At 45.5% G+C, this 16,579-nt stretch overlaps 2 protein-coding genes across 2 annotated transcripts in view; both read right to left on the bottom strand.

Moving 5' to 3' along the window:
- LOC311124989 (tripartite motif-containing protein 16-like) overlaps window positions 1–16,579 on the bottom strand; it is an 84,745-nt gene that overhangs the window by 60,548 nt on the left and 7,618 nt on the right. The gene's annotated exons all lie outside the window — the stretch shown is intronic.
- On the bottom strand, window positions 343–15,592 carry LOC311124990 (E3 ubiquitin/ISG15 ligase TRIM25-like). The gene is made up of 6 exons (XM_084199079.1): window positions 14,929–15,592; window positions 14,410–14,505; window positions 2,559–2,792; window positions 2,323–2,482; window positions 2,138–2,197; window positions 343–1,901 (listed from the first exon to the last, which is right to left on the bottom strand). The coding sequence occupies exons 1-6, from the start codon at window positions 15,523–15,525 to the stop codon at window positions 1,393–1,395; spliced, it is 1,656 nt and encodes a 551-aa protein (XP_084055205.1). The 5' UTR covers window positions 15,526–15,592; the 3' UTR covers window positions 343–1,392.

Raw genomic sequence — 16,579 nt, 5'->3', positions numbered from 1 at the left:
GGGACAGAGACAGTAACTCTTGTATGGAAATCTTCATTCTAATGCCAGTGAGCAAATCTCCAATCTCCACCCTATTCCCTATGTAGTGCACTACTTTAGATCTGGTCAGAAGTAGCCTAGTGCACTACGTAGGGAACAGGGTGTCATTTGGGCCAGAGTCAGTTACTCCCCTGGGTATGAATTGTCTCTCTATCTTATCTGTCTTCTATATGATGTTCTCCTCTCCTCCTCTCTTCTCTCCTCTATTCACTCTATTATATCATCCACACCACATGCCAGCTTCAACACAATCCATTTAGAAGTTAAAGACACACCTTGGAATAAATAGCAAAGGAAAACTACTACTAGATGTATTTTTTATTTCCCATCACCATGAATCATATTTAATAACTGAACAGTAGCAGACCTAACTTCATCTGTTCCTGACTCTGGGTAGTGGATTAAAAAGACCATCAATCTCCAATGATATTAAAGTACAATTCTGAACATTACTGATTTACTGAGTGGCAAGTCAAGATATCTGCTGGGTTTTTATTGTTTGGTTAATAACACCACCTGCTGGACAGGTTTAATGTTGCTTGACTGAGCAGTACGGGAGAATAAAAGATGCCAGATTTAGGGCCGGTTTCCCGGACATCTCCATTGAACATGCTTTTTAGTCTAGGACAAGGCTTCATCTGTGTCCGGGAAACCGGCCCATATAGTTCAATTAGCAAGTAAGTAACACTACCTGTTCCATGATACTGAGGAAAATGACATTGAGACAGAGAACCAATTGAGAAAACATTTCAATGGTTCTGAATGACAACCAACATACATTAACAGCATACATAATGATTAATGTAAATGTAGCCAATTAAAACATTGCATTTGATAAAAATACTTTAAGTTTTAATTAAACTCTGAAGATTGAATCAGTCAGACAAAAATGATTGTACAGAAAAACAGAGTATTATATCTGAGGACCATCCACACCAGCTATAGACTACACCAGCATGACTAGTATCTATGTGGACCCTACTACAGTTTAACCAGCTCAGCTATAGACTACACCAGCATGACTAGTATCTATGTGGACTCTACTACAGTTTAACCAGCTCAGCTATAGACTACACCAGCATGACTAGTATCTATGTGGACCCTACTACAGTTTAACCAACTCAGCTATAGACTACACCAGCATGACTAGTATCTATGTGGACCCTACTACAGTTTAACCAGCTCAGCTATAGACTACACCAGCATGACTAGTATCTATGTGGACCCTACTACAGTTTAACCAGCTCAGCTATAGACTACAACAGCATGACTAGTATCTATGTGGACCCTACTACAGTTTAACCAGCTCAGCTATAGACTACACCAGCATGACTAGTATCTATGTGGACCCTACTACAATTTAACCAGCTCAGCAGTCCCATTGATAGAAACCCCAGGATAGAGGGGCTGAGTGAATGTGGTCTGGACTCTGTGGAGGAGGGTCATTGTGTCAGAGACACTGTAGAAGGACAGAGTACCTGCCTTGTGATCCAGGTCCACTCCTACTCTGGAGGACTGAGGGCCTGATACTGTATTCATAACATTATCGTGTATGAACAAATAACTACCTCTATAGTACTCTAAACTCCAGGACTTGTTATTGTATCCAAATCCACCATCTGTCCCTGTTCTGCTGATGTCTTTATATGAGACTGCTGTAGCACACCACCCACTCCACTCCACCTCCCAGTAACAGCGTCCAGACAGACCCTCTCTACACAGAACCTGACAATGGATGGTGAATCTGTCTGGATGAACAGGATATGGTTGGTCTTGGTCTGTATAGGTCACTTTTCTGTTCCCTTCAGATAGAGAGAGGCGTGTGCGTGCTGTGTTTGGGTCCAGTGTGAGCTGACAGGAATCTGGGAGAAGAGCAGAGCAGAGACCAATGAGGGGAGTTAGAACAATAAGTTAAGTCAGATACTGTATCTACCCTGTCTTTGATTAGAGCACAGCAGAGATCAAATCAGAGAAATATGAGGAGTCAGATAGATACCCAGTCTTTGATTAGATCTACTATTGCTATATATTTCTAGAGGGATTGTTAGGAGTGTCAGTAAAAAGAGACTGTTAGTTACTTCAGAATAAAGAGACTCACATTGTAAGAACTGTTCTCTGGTCTTGGGCTCTGGAGGCAGTACAACATCCACTATATTCACTACAGACACACAAACACATTCACAGAGAGAGGGAATGTTATCATCATACCATATTCCACATGTATATGACTAGTAAGGAACTTTCAATGGTCTAAAGTTGATGTTCTTGTTATTTTCAACACACCTGTAGTGGAGATCTTGGTCCATTCTCCTTTAAGGACGTCTTCTAGTTTCTCTCTCAGTTCAGACACAGTCTTACTCACATCTCCAAAGTACTGAAGAGGACGGACAACGATGCTGGGTAAGTCTGAAGATACACTGGTACTGGAGAGAGACTGATAACTCTAGAGAGTGAGAGAACAGAACCAAATGATTGAGAGTTTTAATTTCATATCACATGTATTAAGGCAGTTGAGTTACCTGGAGGAAATGAATGTGATCCTCTGTGTGTGAGAGCTGCTCCAGCTCAGTGCTTCTCTTCCTCAGCTCAGCTATCTCCTGCTCCAGTTGCTCCAGGAGTCCTTCAGCTTGACTCACTTGAGCCTTCTCTTGGGCTCTGATCAGCTCCTTCACCTCAGAGCGCCTTCTCTCAATGGAGCGGATCAGCTCAGTAAAGATCTTATCACTGTCCTCCACTGCTGCCTGTGAAGAGCGCTGTTAAGAGAGAGAGAGAGAGAGACTGACTTGTCTTACTTTAATGAGCCATCCTCATTACACTAACACCCCCACCCCTAAAAGCACATTGCGTGACACCACAACCTCCACACAATCACATTATCCAGTACCCAACACCACAGTACAATACACCATCCAGCACCACATTCCAACCGTCCATCCAACCCCTCCTCTCCAGCCGTACAGACAGCCCCCCTGAGCCCCCATACCTCCTGAAACATCTCCACACTGTTGATCATTTTGTACAACTCAAACTCAACCCTAAGGCGTCAACAGTAATGGCATTACCCTGGCAACACAGAAAAAACATGATGAACAGTCTGTCATTGCAGAAAACGGACACCCCTCCCCAACTCCCAGGTCAACCCGAGCCAACCAGCTATTGGTGTTCAGGGCTCCATGTAATACCCTCCACTGGACGACCCCTGACCTTTCCAGCACTGGGAGCTTATAGAGCACCCTCCACCTATACCCTGCCATGCTCTCAGCCCCCACAACCCCCTGCCACTGATGCCCCTTCACTCCTGCTAAGCTCCTGATGTGTCTAACCTTGACACTGAGGGTGTACAGCACCTTACCCCCCACCTCCTCAAACTCCCCCAGGCTCAGAGTGTTAAAAGTCAGTAAGTCCTCCGGACTCTCCTGCCAGTCCCCAGTCTCTGCTGTCACTTGCAGTGGTGGAAACGGTGGTGGCCCCTCCTCAGGCTGCTCCAGCCCCCTCCTCACTGGGTCAGGCAGAGCCTCCTGGACCTCCCCCATGACTCTCTCCAGCAGCCTAAGAGACGTTTGTCCCGCCTGCTGTGCTGACTCTTGGGGGGTTTTCCACCCCCCCGCAGCCGCAGGTCTGCTAGTCTCCTGATGCCTGCTGCCATTAAAGGTCCCTGCAGGATGGCTGAATGAGTGGACCTCAACAGGATCAGTGGGTTGTGGAAGATGGGCTCCTCCCATACCCATAGCCCAGGCACCACACCCCCCTCTGGTGTGGGCCTCAGCAGCTGCCAGGCCCTCAGTACTGCAGCTTAGAAATCAGAGACCCCTGCTGTATTGAGTCTCTCCGGCCGCATGGTCTCTCCTATCATTGCTACTCAGACGACACACAATTAATTTTCTCCTTTCCCCCTTCTGATAACCAGGTGGCGAATCACATCTCTGCATGTCTGGCAGACATATCAGTGTGGATGTCGGATCGCCACCTCAAGCTGAACCTCGGCAAGACGGAGCTGCTCTTCCTCCCGGGGAAGGACTGCCCGCTCCATGATCTCGCCATCACGGTTGAGAACTCCATTGTGTCCTCCTCCCAGAGTGCAAAGAACCTTGGTGTGACCCTGGACAACACCCTGTCATTCTCTGCTAACATCAAAGCGGTGACCCGATCCTGCAGGTTCATGCTCTACAACATTCATAGAGTACGACCCTACCTTACACAGAAAGCGGCACAGGTCCTAATCCAGGCACTTGTCATCTCCCGTCTGGATTACTGCAACTCGCTGTTGGCTGGGCTCCCTGCCTGTGCCATTAAACCCCTGCAACTTATCCAGAACGCTGCAGCCCGTCTGGTGTTCAACCTTCCCAAGTTCTCTCATGTCACCCCGCTCCTACGCACACTCCACAGGCTTCCAGGTGAAGCTTGCATCTACTACAAGACCATGGTGCTTGCCAACGTAGCTGTGAGGGGAACGGCACCTCCTTACCTTCAGGCTCTGATCAGACCCTACACCCAAACGAGGGCACTACGTTCATCCACCTCTGGCCTGCTAGCCCCCCTACCTCTACGGAAAAACAGTTCCTGCTCAGCCCAGTCAAAGCTATTTGCTGCTCTGGCACCCCAATGGTGGAACAAGCTCCCCCACGACGCCAGGACAGCGGAGTCACTGACCACCTTCCGGAGAAACTTGAAACCCCACCTCTTTAAGGAATATCTGCAATAGTATAATATTTATCCTTCTACCCCCCCCTTTACTATCACTGTCTTTTGTCTAAACTAACACCTGACTTATTGGTCCACCCTATCAAAGGCTTTCTCCTGATTATGAACAGATTGTCTGTGTTTGAGCGTCCTGGTACACAGTACGTTTGGTCCTTGTGTACAATATAGTCCAGGTGGGACTTCAGTCTGTTAACGAGGACCTTGGTAAAGACCTTATAGTCCAAACAGAGCAATGCCACAGGCCTCCAGTTCTTTAAGTCGCTCAAATCTACTTGTTTGGGCAGGAGAGTCAAAGCCTCCCGTCTACAGCTTAGCGACAGCTCCCCCACCCCGACGCACTCACGCAACACACGTCCTGTAAAATAATTCCCCAGAACTTTTTATAAAAATCCACAGGCAGACCGTCTGAGAGACAGCAGCTGAGAGATTGTGAAAGGCCAGGGAAATGTCTATTTGATTTATCTGTGACAGAGAGAGTTTGGAAAGGTCTGTGAGCAGAACCTGAGAAAACCCAGGATAATAATAACAATAATAATATGCCATTTAGCAGACGCTTTTATCCAAAGCGACATACAGTCATGTGCATACATTTTTACATATGGGTGTTCCCGGGGATCGAACCCACTACCCTGGCATTACAAGCGCCATGCTCTACCAATTGAGCTACAGAGGACCACAGAGTTCTGCCCTCTATAAATCAGAGTACAACTCCACAGCCTCATCTCCTCACAACAGAAGTTACCCACCCATCAGGCTCCCTCATCTCCTCACAACAGAAGTTACCCACCCATCAGGCTCCCTCATCTCCCCACAACAGAAGTTACCCACCCATCAGGCTCCCTCATCTCCCCACAACAGAAGTTACCCACCCATCAGGCTCCCTCATCTCCCCCACAACAGAAGTTACCCACCCATCAGGCTCCCTCATCTCCCCACAACAGAAGTTACCCACCCATCAGGCACCCTCATCTCCCCACAACAGAAGTTACCCACCCATCAGGCTGCCTCATCTCCCCCACAACAGAAGTTACACACCCATCAGGCTCCCTCATCTCCCCACAACAGAAGTTACCCGCCCATCAGACAAACGTAAAACAAGGGATTTTCTTGGTTTCCCCACCCCTCTGGTGAAACAGAGAACTGAGCCCTGTACTATAATATAATTTAATGTGCCATTTTGCAGACGCTTTTATCCAAAATGACTTACAGTCATGCGTGCATATATATATATATTTTTTTGTGTATGGGTGGTCCCGGGGATCGAACCCACTACCCTGGCGTTACAAGCGCCGTGCTCTACCAGCTGAGCTACAGAGGACCAGGTGCAGACACATTTATGAAAGCAAAGACAAGGTCATTATTTGGGCTCTAAACACTAACAACCTACCCTTTCACACCTCTTTTGCTACCCCTGCACTAAGATTTCTGCCATGGCATTTAAATGTTTTTGGTTTACATATTCCCCCAGTCTTTGCCGCCGTTCATGTTAAGGAAGTCTTACCGTGAAATCTCCATAAGAGGTGGGAGGGAAATCACCACAATCAAATCAAATCAAATCAAATCAAATTTTATTGGTCACATGCGCCGAATACAACAGGTGCAGACATTACAGTGAAATGCTTACTTACAGCCCTTAACCAACAGTGCATTTATTTAAAACAAAAAAGTAAGAATAAAACAACAACAAAAAAGTGTTGAGAAAAAAAGAGCAGAAGTAAAATAAAGTGACAGTAGGGAGGCTATATATACAGTAAAATAAAGTGACAGTAGGGAGGCTATATATACAGGGGGGTACCGTTGCATAGTCAATGTGCGGGGGCACCGGCTAGTTGAGGTAGTTGAGGTAATATGTCCATGTGGGTAGAGTTAAAGTGACTATGCATAAATACTTAACAGAGTAGCAGCAGCGTAAAAGGATGGGGCAGTGCAAATAGTCCAGGTAGCCATGATTAGCTGTTCAGGAGTCTTATGGCTTGGGGGTAGAAGCTGTTGAGAAGTCTTTTGGACCTAGACTTGGCACTCCGGTACCGCTTGCCGTGCGGTAGCAGAGAGAACAGTCCATGACTAGGGTGGCTGGAGTCTTTGACAATTTTGAGGGCCTTCCTCTGACACACCTGGTATAGAGGTCCTGGATGGCAGGGAGCTTTGCCCCAGGGATGTACTGGGCCGTACGCATTACCCTCTGTAGTGCCTTGCGGTCAGAGGCCAAGCAGTTGCCATACCAGGCGGTGATGCAACCAGTCAGGATGCTCTCGATGGTGCAGCTGTAGAATTTTTTGAGGATCTGAGGACCCATGCCAAATCTTTTTAGTCTCCTGAGGGGGAATAGGCTTTGTCGTGCCCTCTTCACGACTGTCTTGGTGTGTTTGGACCATGATAGTTCGTTGGTGATGTGGACACCAAGGAACTTGAAGCTCTCAACCTGTTCCACTACAGCCCCGTCGATGAGAATGGGGGCGTGCTCAGTCCTCTTTTTTTTCCTGTAGTCCACAATCATCTCCTTTGTCTTGGTCACGTTGAGGGAGAGGTTGTTGTCCTGGCACCACACGGCCAGATCTCTGACCTCCTCCCTATAGGCTGTCTCATCGTTGTCGGTGATCAGGCCTACCACTGTTGAGTAGAGATGCCCATAAAGCCGCAATGCCAGAAAAAAACATCAATTTAAGCAGATTCTGAAGACATGCCCTTAAGAACCCATGACCCATTTTCTCAGCCTATACCACTTCCTGGGTGAGAGGACACTAAACCCCTCATTCTTCATCACGTGTTGTACTGACCTTACAAACCTTCCAGGATCAATCAAATAAGACTCCAGCAGAACCTTCTTTTTCCCCTTTAGTCTCCATCAGGAACCTAGAAAGTTCTCTCACCGTATATACTGGGCCCTCAGCCTGACTGGCTGTCAGCTCTGGATCCAATGAGCCGTCTGAAAACGAGACGCCTTGTCCTCCGCTCCCGCAGACTCACCTCCCCCCTCTTCCTCCTCCTCCATTGGCACTGTACCGTCCTCCTCCTCCCCAGTCTCTGCCCCCCTGCACTTCCCCCTTGATCAGAGCCTCTTCCCCAATGACAGGCAATATTTCCTGGGATGAGCCCACCAAGCCTTCGCCCACCGGAGTCTCTGTTACTACAGAAACCTGCCTCAGCTCATGTAGCCCAGCTGCAACCCTCCCCACCACCGCTTTCTCCAGGGCCTGCGCACCACCACTTGGCCATGCACTACTACCGTGTAGCTCAGTTGGTAGAGCATGGCGCTTGCAACACCAGGGTTGTGGGTTCGTTTCCCATCGGGGGACAGTATGAAAATGTATGCACTCACTAACTGTAAGTCGCTCTGGATAAGAGCATCTGCTAAATGACTAAAATGTAAAAAATGTACTCTCCTCCCTCCTGGTACCCCTGCCATTTATCTTGCAATTCTGAGTAATCACTATTTTAGTAAGGATTAGTAAGGAAAAACATTTTATTCAGTACTACTGCAGTTGCTTAATAATTCCAATAGATGGCAGCATAAGACCATGAATGACATTTCAGAAGATTAGTTTAGTTCTCTCCCTGGATACACCACCACTCCACCTCACAGGAAAACTCCTCCTGCCTGAGCTTTTTACTGTCCCTTTCCACACTGCTAACGCAAGAGGAAGGACTGAAAAAGCATTTAACACATTACTGTGAAGTAATATAATGATGAGCACTCTGCCTTCTCACGCAAGCGAGGGGCATGTTGAGGTAAATATGCTAACCGCGACGGTTGCATTATGTAATTTATTGGTGGGCTGGAAGATGCAGTGTCTTTTCTTTTCTATTCAGAGGCTATTTACTCCCAATATGAGATAATTTTATATAGAAGGTTTTTATAATGCATGTTTACTAGGGTTGAGGTTAGCGCATCTGAGTAGGGATTATTTGGGTTCAATACCTGTCCTACCTATCAATCATATTGCTGCTTGTAGCCTATAACTGATGATCCCCACACTAGAAACACCGAAAACTATCTGTGCTAGCAAACCCTGTGTTCCCCCCCTCCCCTGTGTAACCTTGAAGTTTGTTAAGAAACAAACACTTGTCTATGAAAACAGACATGTTTAACGGATTCCGCTTGGCACCCAGCCGAGAGCACACGAAAACCACTTGCAAATGTACCAAAACTAACCAACTACTTGCGGTCTGTTCGTAAGCAATAAACGGAGGCAGATTAGCCACTAAAACTCTTATCGAAAGAGGCGACATCTGCACCAACACACCCCTCACAAAAATCCCACTCACAACAAGACAAACCTTTTTCATTAACACAACCACCGCCTTGTTCATTCTGGATGCAGAGTGCAGATGTTCCGCTCCAACCTGTTCGCCGACCATGAGCAAAACTTCCTCCACACCTTTCTCCGGAACGCACCCGAAGCGACAGAGTTTCTTCTCCACTCAGTTGAGGCCATCACGCCGCCCTAACAAACTACCCCTACTCCCCCCTCAACTCTAAACGATAAACAGTGGAAACCAATAAACAAACCCTCCACCATGAGAAAATAAATTCATAAAATACGCAAGAACCAAAAGAAAAAAGAATAGTAGCCCTCCTCTCGAACCACAAATCTCTCACGCAACCAACTTCTTCTTCTATGATATAATGGCGGTCCACAAACCAACGTTAAAGGTGCATGCCGCCACCTACTGTGCTGGAGTGTGTGGTCAATCACGGTTTCCAACATTTCTAAATCCTCCTACCTAACTCAGTACTTCTGAGAAAATAAAGAAGAGCCCTACTAACTTCTAATAGACCCTCCCCCATCCCCAAAATCCCTTCCAAACCCCCCCAACCCCGTCCAACCTCAATGACCCTACACTTCAATCTTTCCCTCTCTTCAACATACTTACAACAATATAACAACACATGCTCCACCGTTTCATCGACCATACCTTCCAGACACAAACCATTCCCATGCTTGCCAACCAGATGTAATGACGAGATCAATGTACAATGTCCTAAGCGCAATCGAGTAAACACCACCTCTTCCTTCCTAATCTGACCTTTGAATCTTGGTCCATCGACCTTTGTGTAAAACTGTAAACTATTCATATAAATGCCTGCCCTTGTGCTCAGAGTACCATCTCTTCTGCCACACATCTATCAAAATGGCTCTGATCTTACATTTGGCCTCACCTCTACCCAGTGGAACATTAATATAAATTATATCTCGTTACAAAGCTCTTTTAGCTAACTGGTCTACAATTTCCTTCCTTTCCACACCAGAATGTGCTGGGACCCAGCAGAATCTCACTACTACACCCATTATCTCAATTCTCCATAATAACATTAATACCTCCAATAGCAGGTCACTCCTATTAGATTTACCAGATGATGAACTATTCAATACAGAAAGAATCGGAGAATACTATAATTCTAACAGGTTGTATGCCTCCACCCATTGGAGGGCAACTATTATCGCCAACAGTTCAACTGAGTATACTGACAGTTCATCTGTTAGTCTTCTACATATCTGCACATCAAATTCAGGAATGTAAACGCCTGCTCCTGTGAGCCCACTATCTGGGTCCTTGGATCCATCTGTGAAAAGCAGTAAAAAAGTATAAAATCTTCTACCAATGTAATTGTCAACCAGTTTCACTATATCACTGACTTCTGACCAATCTTTCCTTTTCTCTACCAAGGTTAGATCAACAACAGGGTCTGGGAGTAACCATGGAGGAACATCCCCTATCACCACAGAAGGGCCAACCTCCAACTCCCTCAAACCACTCTCATCAGCAAGCTTTCCAACTGTCCAACCAAAACCACTGCCTTGTCTACTAGTATATTCCCAACAGTCATCTAGAACAGTAGCAGTGGGATGCTCAACCTCACAGCCTTTCAACCTAACCCAATAAGATAATGACCATTTTTTACGCCGTACATAGATTGGGGAGAACAAGTATTTGATACACTGCCGATTTTGCAGGTTTTCCTACTTACAAAGCATGTAGAGGTCTGTAATTATTATCATAGGTACACTTCAACTGTGAGAGATGGAATCTAAAACAAAAATCCAGAAAATCACATTATATGATTTTTAAGTAATTCATTTGCATTTTACTGCATGACATAAGTATTTCATACATCAGAAAAGCAGAACTTAATATTTGGTACAGAAACCTTTGTTTGCAATTACAGATATCATACGTTTCCTGTAGGTCTTGACCAGGTTTGCACACACTGCAGCAGGGATTTTGGCCCACTCCTCCATACAGACCTTCTCCAGATCCTTCAGGTTTCGGGGCTGTCGCTGGGCAATACAGACTTTCAGCTCCCTCCAAATATGTTCTATTGGGTTCAGGTCTGGAGACTGGCTAGGCCACTCCAGGACCTTGAGATGCTTCTTACGGAGCCACTCCTTAGTTGCCCTGGCTGTGTGTTTCGGGTCGTTGTCATGCTGGAAGACCCAGCCACGACCCATCTTCAATGCTCTTACTGAGGGAAGGTGGTTGTTGGCCAAGATCTCGCGATACATGGCCCCATCCATCCTCCCCTCAATACAGTGCAGTCGTCCTGTCCCCTTTGCAGAAAAGCATCTCCAAAGAATGATGTTTCCACCTCCATGCTTCACGGTTGGGATGGTGTTCCTAGGGTTGTACTCATCCTTCTTCTTCCTCCAAACACGGCGAGTGGAGTTTAGACCAAAAAGCTATATTTTTGTCTCATCAGACCACATGACCTTCTCCCATTCCTCCTCTGGATCATCCAGATTGTCATTGGCAAACTTCAGACGGGCCTGGACATGCGCTGGCTTGAGCAGGGGGACCTTGCGTGCGCTGCAGGATTTTAATCCATGACGGCGTAGTGTGTTACTAATGGTTTTCTTTGAGACTGTGGTCCCAGCTCTCTTCAGGTCATTGACCAGGTCCTGCCGTGTAGTTCTGGGCTGATCCCTCACCTTCCTCATGATCATTGATGCCCCACGAGGTGAGAACTTGCATGGAGTCACAGACCGAGCGTGATTGACTGTCATCTTGAACTTCTTCCATTTTTTTATAATTGCGCCAACAGTTGTTGGCTTCTCACCAAGCTGCTTGCCTATTGTCCTGTAGCCCATCCCAGCCTTGTGCAGGTCTACAATTGTATCACTGATGTCCTTACACAGCTCTCTGGTCTTGGCCATTGTGGAGAGGTTGGAGTCTGTTTGATTGAGTGTGTGGACAGGTTTCTTTTATACAGGTAACGAGTTCAAACAGGTGCAGTTTATACAGGTCATGAGTGGAGAACAGGAGGGCTTCTTAAAGAAAAACTAACAGGTCTGTGAGAGCCAGAATTCTTACTGGTTGGTAGGTGATCAAATACTTATGTCATACAAAAAAATGCAAATTAATTACCTAAAAATCATACAATGTGATTTTCTGGATTTTTGTTTTAGATTCCGTCTCTCACATTTGAAGTGTACCTATGATAAAAATTACAGACCTCTACATGCTTTGTAAGTAGGAAAACCTGCAAAATCGGCAGTGTATCAAATACTTGTTCTCCCCACTGTACAAAGGCATCTCACCTGCCTCCACCAGTAAGGCACATACAGATGTTCATTTAAATGCACCAATACATATCCTTAAAGTTTTATACTGGATTCTGTCCAGCTTCTGAAGCAAAGTCTTTACCTCTGTTCCATAAACTGTACACCAGTAATCAATTGTCGTCCTGATCAGAGCTCTATAAATATCCATCAACAATTGTCTGTCAGCACCCTATTCATAACCAGAGACCCACACAACCAACTACCGCGAAAGTTAATGAATGAGAGACAGAGACATCGTTACAACACTGTACATAGCCATAATATAACGGTTCTTCTTCTTTGGAGTTTAACGGCGGTTGGCATCCAATATGTTGCATTACCGCCCTCAACTGGACTATAATATAAATCCATTACACTTTGTGATACAAAAAGGGAAAAGGGGTAATTATAATAATAATAAAAAACACCCTTCCAACTAACCCTACACTCATTAAATACCCACTACCCCATTCCACTACTTTGACCCTATCTGCTCCTGCACCATGCCAACGGCCTGGGAGGACGGGACACCACCACTCAACACACCCTGTAACTCTTCTGTAGTCTAATCTTGTATGCCCAAATACTTCTCTGCAGCTGCCACCACAACATCTATTTTCTGTGATTTACGTTCCATTTCTGCTGTACAATTGATAACCATTGCTATGAACGCTAAAAGCTAACTTTACTGAAGCATATATCACTCGTTGGCCTATCCCTCTGTGCTGGCACAGATCTACTACTAACAGGGATCCTCTCAGGATCTCTCACCCTTGACCCATCCTCCTCTACTTCCTTCACTGCCTCAGCATACGACACCTTCTGCACTACTCTGACTCTAGCCACCTCAACCTGCCTCTCTCGCACTGGACACTTCCGATCCCCAGCAACATGGGCATCCCAACAGTTGACACACACAACTTTATCCACCGAAACTACACAATCCCTATCCCATGCCCTCCTGCACACTTCCCACATCTTGGATCTCCCTCCTACAAACTGCTGCAACATGACCATAAACGTTGCACCTGAATCAGCACAGTGGATTCGGCACAAAGTTCTAACATGAGAACTGATATATCCTAACATGACTTTGTTGGGTAAAGACTCAAAACTCAAAAGGACTGACAGTGACTACTCTGTTTCACCACGCTCACCACCGGGTCTGTGTTGCACCAAACGGCAGGCATCACAAACACCAGGAAGCTTAAACTTGAATTGCTCCACCTCCACACTTAACGCTACCCCAGAAATCACTCCTTTCAATGGTGCCCTGTTCCCAAGAGCAAAGCAAGAAACAGATCTTGACCCAAGTTGCGTGACACGGAGCGCCCATCCCTCTGGTCAGAAGAAACACAAACAAATATCACAAGTCCACTACAGGTTTCCTTCACTGATTCAACTGCACCCAACTCTTTTCCCACCCAACATGAAACCACAAATGGATCTGCCAAAAGGTATGGATCCACTTTCTCCAACAATGTAACTCCTACTGCACCAGATTCTTCTTTATCATGTCCATTGATGCCAGGCTCTGGTTCTGAGCTCTTCACCACACCTTCTACCTCACTTAACTCTCCCTCATTCATTTCCATTTCACCTCCAGAACTCGGTCTGGCGAATGGCTCACTCTGTTTGCACTTGAATTATAACATTTGATTTTGATTTTGATTTATTTTTATGTCTCTATTCCTTTTAAACTTTTGTGAGTGTAACGTTTACTGTAAATTTCTGATTTGTTTATTATTTATTTCACTTGCTTTGGTAATGTAACATATGTTTCCAATGCCAATAAAGCCCATTTAATTGAATCGAGAGAGAGAGCTCCCTGTTAATGTATAGCAGACATGAGTCGCTCATGGTTACTCATGGTTATGTGAAGAGGTAGAGCCGCTTGCGACTTTAAATCAGTCAGAACAATAGGGAATGTCCTTTTGGTCAAGATGATGGTTTCTCCCACAGTAGACCCGGGTTCATAACCAGTCAGTTACATTAAGCAGTCTATTCTCTGACAGGGGTCCAGACAGCCTGTTCCCAACAGTGGGATTGGATAGGGGCCCCTCTCTCTCTCTCTCTGACTGGAGGAGATAAGTGAAATGGTGTGTCTCATCTGGTCAACAATACTCACCTTGAGAGATTCCACAGCCTGTTGGAGCTCCTTCAGCTCCTTCTCTCTCTCCTGGAATCTCTGCTGGACCTTCTGCTGAATCATCCCCAGCTGCCTCTGTGGAGAATCACTCTTCAATGAGCTATCAAGCTTTATTTGTCCAGTAGATCAATAGTATAGTAATGTGACATAGGGCACATAGAGAGGAAGGTCTAAAATCTTGAGGAAGTCCCTTTACCATATGACATTTTCTATGTTGCTAAGTGAATGATTATAGTGTTTATGGTAGGTGTACATGTATCAAGGGGTTGAGACTGAACTTTGAACTCTTAAAGGGCATTCGGAATGATAATAGTGTTTGACATCAGAAAATGGTGATACATTTGGATCAAACTCAATATACTCAAGGTTTGTGTTCATATTTGTTCTGATGAGGATCAATTTCATTTGATTTCTCTCATATTCAAACAGACTTAGTTCCTACTGTATCTTTAATTCTTTGTTTATCAGATAGTCACCAACAAGTAGTTCTGGTCTTACCTGTTTCTCAGTCCTCTCTGCTGCAGCTGACACTGTATTATGGCCTTTATGTTCATCCATCACACACAGCAGACAGATACACTGCTGATCGGTACGACAGTAAACCTCCAGCAGTTTGTCATGATGAGAGCAGATCTTCTCCTGTAGTTGTGCGGTGGCTTTGACAAGCTTGTGCTTCTTGAAAGCAGGAGATTCATAGTGAGGTTGGAGGTGAGTCTCACAGTAAGAGGCCAGACACACCAGACAGGACATGAGGGCTTTCTGCTTTCTGGTCCCAGTGCAGACATCACACGCCACATCTCCAGGTCCAGCATAGCACAGAGCAGGAGGGGGAGCAGCCTGGAGTCCTGTCTTCTTCAGTTTCTTCACCATTTTAGCCAACATGTTTTTTTTCCTCAGATTAGGCCTTGGAGTGAAGGTCTCTCTGCACTGAGGACAGCTATAGACCCCTTTCAGAACATCCTGATCCCAGCAGCCCTCAATACAGCTCCTACAGTAACTGTGTCCACAGGGGATGGTGACCGGCTCCTTCAGTAGATCCAGACAGACAGAACAACAGAACTGGTCCTGGTCCAGCAGAACTCCCTGCTGAGCCATTTGGACGGTTGTTCACTCTCACACAGACAGACGACACAGACACTCAGATCAGTTTCGTTTCCACAGAAGTGAGTTTTTGGGAGGGCGAGGACTTTCTGGATCTGCCAGATAGGTGAGGTTAGAGGGAGGGAGGGAGGGAGGGATAGAGAGAGAACTGCGTTCAACGTGGAGAGGGAGACAAATATTTTAGTTTCTAGGTTAGGGCCCTTCATTTGGAATAAATCTAACAAATATGAGTTGTTAGAATATATAAAGGGTAACAGTTCCTATGAAGTACATATTCTAATTATTATAATAAGCTTCATAATGCCTTATAATACACTTATGTGTTATAACACTGATTATAAGTGTCTATAATAATTAATAATTTGTTGTAATGGGGGGGGGGGGGTTGATATTGATACAATATACTGTAGTTTAAATGAATACTGTATGTATTGACTGATCATTGAGAATGAGGTAATACTTTACATTACAGTGTGGGTATTACTGTTAGGCCTATGGTCAGGGTTAGAGTTACTACATTCAGCAGTAACCCTAACCCTAGCCATATCTAGGACTAAAAAGAGAAGACGTTTTATAATCAGAGTTCTTTGTATCTCTTCTTAGTCAGACAGAAACCCCCCACATATTATAGGTGGACTGTCACGATCGTCTACCAATGAGGAGGACCAAGGCGCAGCGTTGCAGGCAAACATACTCTTTATTGAGCGAAACACGATCAAAACAACAAAGACGGTAACGTGACAGTTCACGGTCAAACACAACCAACTTGAAACAAGAACCCACAAAAACAAAGGAAAAACCGACAGTTTAAATATGGCTCCCAATCAGAGACAACCAGCAAACAGCTGACACTCGTTGCCTCTGATTGGGAGTCACTCAGGCCAACATAGAAATAGAGTACCTAGATCTACACACCCTGGCTCAACATAACAGTGTCCCCAGAGCCAGGGCGTGACATGGACGGGGTTATGAACATATCCAATGAATTGTTTTCTGCAACCAGATGAAATGAAACTGCCTTTCAGCAGGAAAAGCTTCTCTAATAATC

This window comes from Coregonus lavaretus (assembly GCF_964263955.1).
Source record: "Coregonus lavaretus genome assembly, contig: HAP1_SCAFFOLD_1457, whole genome shotgun sequence".
In the NCBI taxonomy this organism is placed as follows: domain Eukaryota; kingdom Metazoa; phylum Chordata; class Actinopteri; order Salmoniformes; family Salmonidae; genus Coregonus; species Coregonus lavaretus.
This window is presented reverse-complemented; position numbering and strand designations above follow the sequence as displayed.

Coding starts and splice junctions, on each gene's coding strand:
- LOC311124990 (XM_084199079.1), bottom strand. CDS start 15,525: ATGGCTCAGCAGGGAGTTCTGCTGGACCAGGACCAGTTCTGTTGTTCT. Junction 2,793..14,409: donor AGGCTGTGGAATCTCTCAAG/GTGAGTATTGTT, acceptor CTCTCTTAACAG/CGCTCTTCACAGGCAGCAGT. Junction 2,198..2,322: donor GACCAAGATCTCCACTACAG/GTGTGTTGAAAA, acceptor GTGTGTCTGTAG/TGAATATAGTGGATGTTGTA.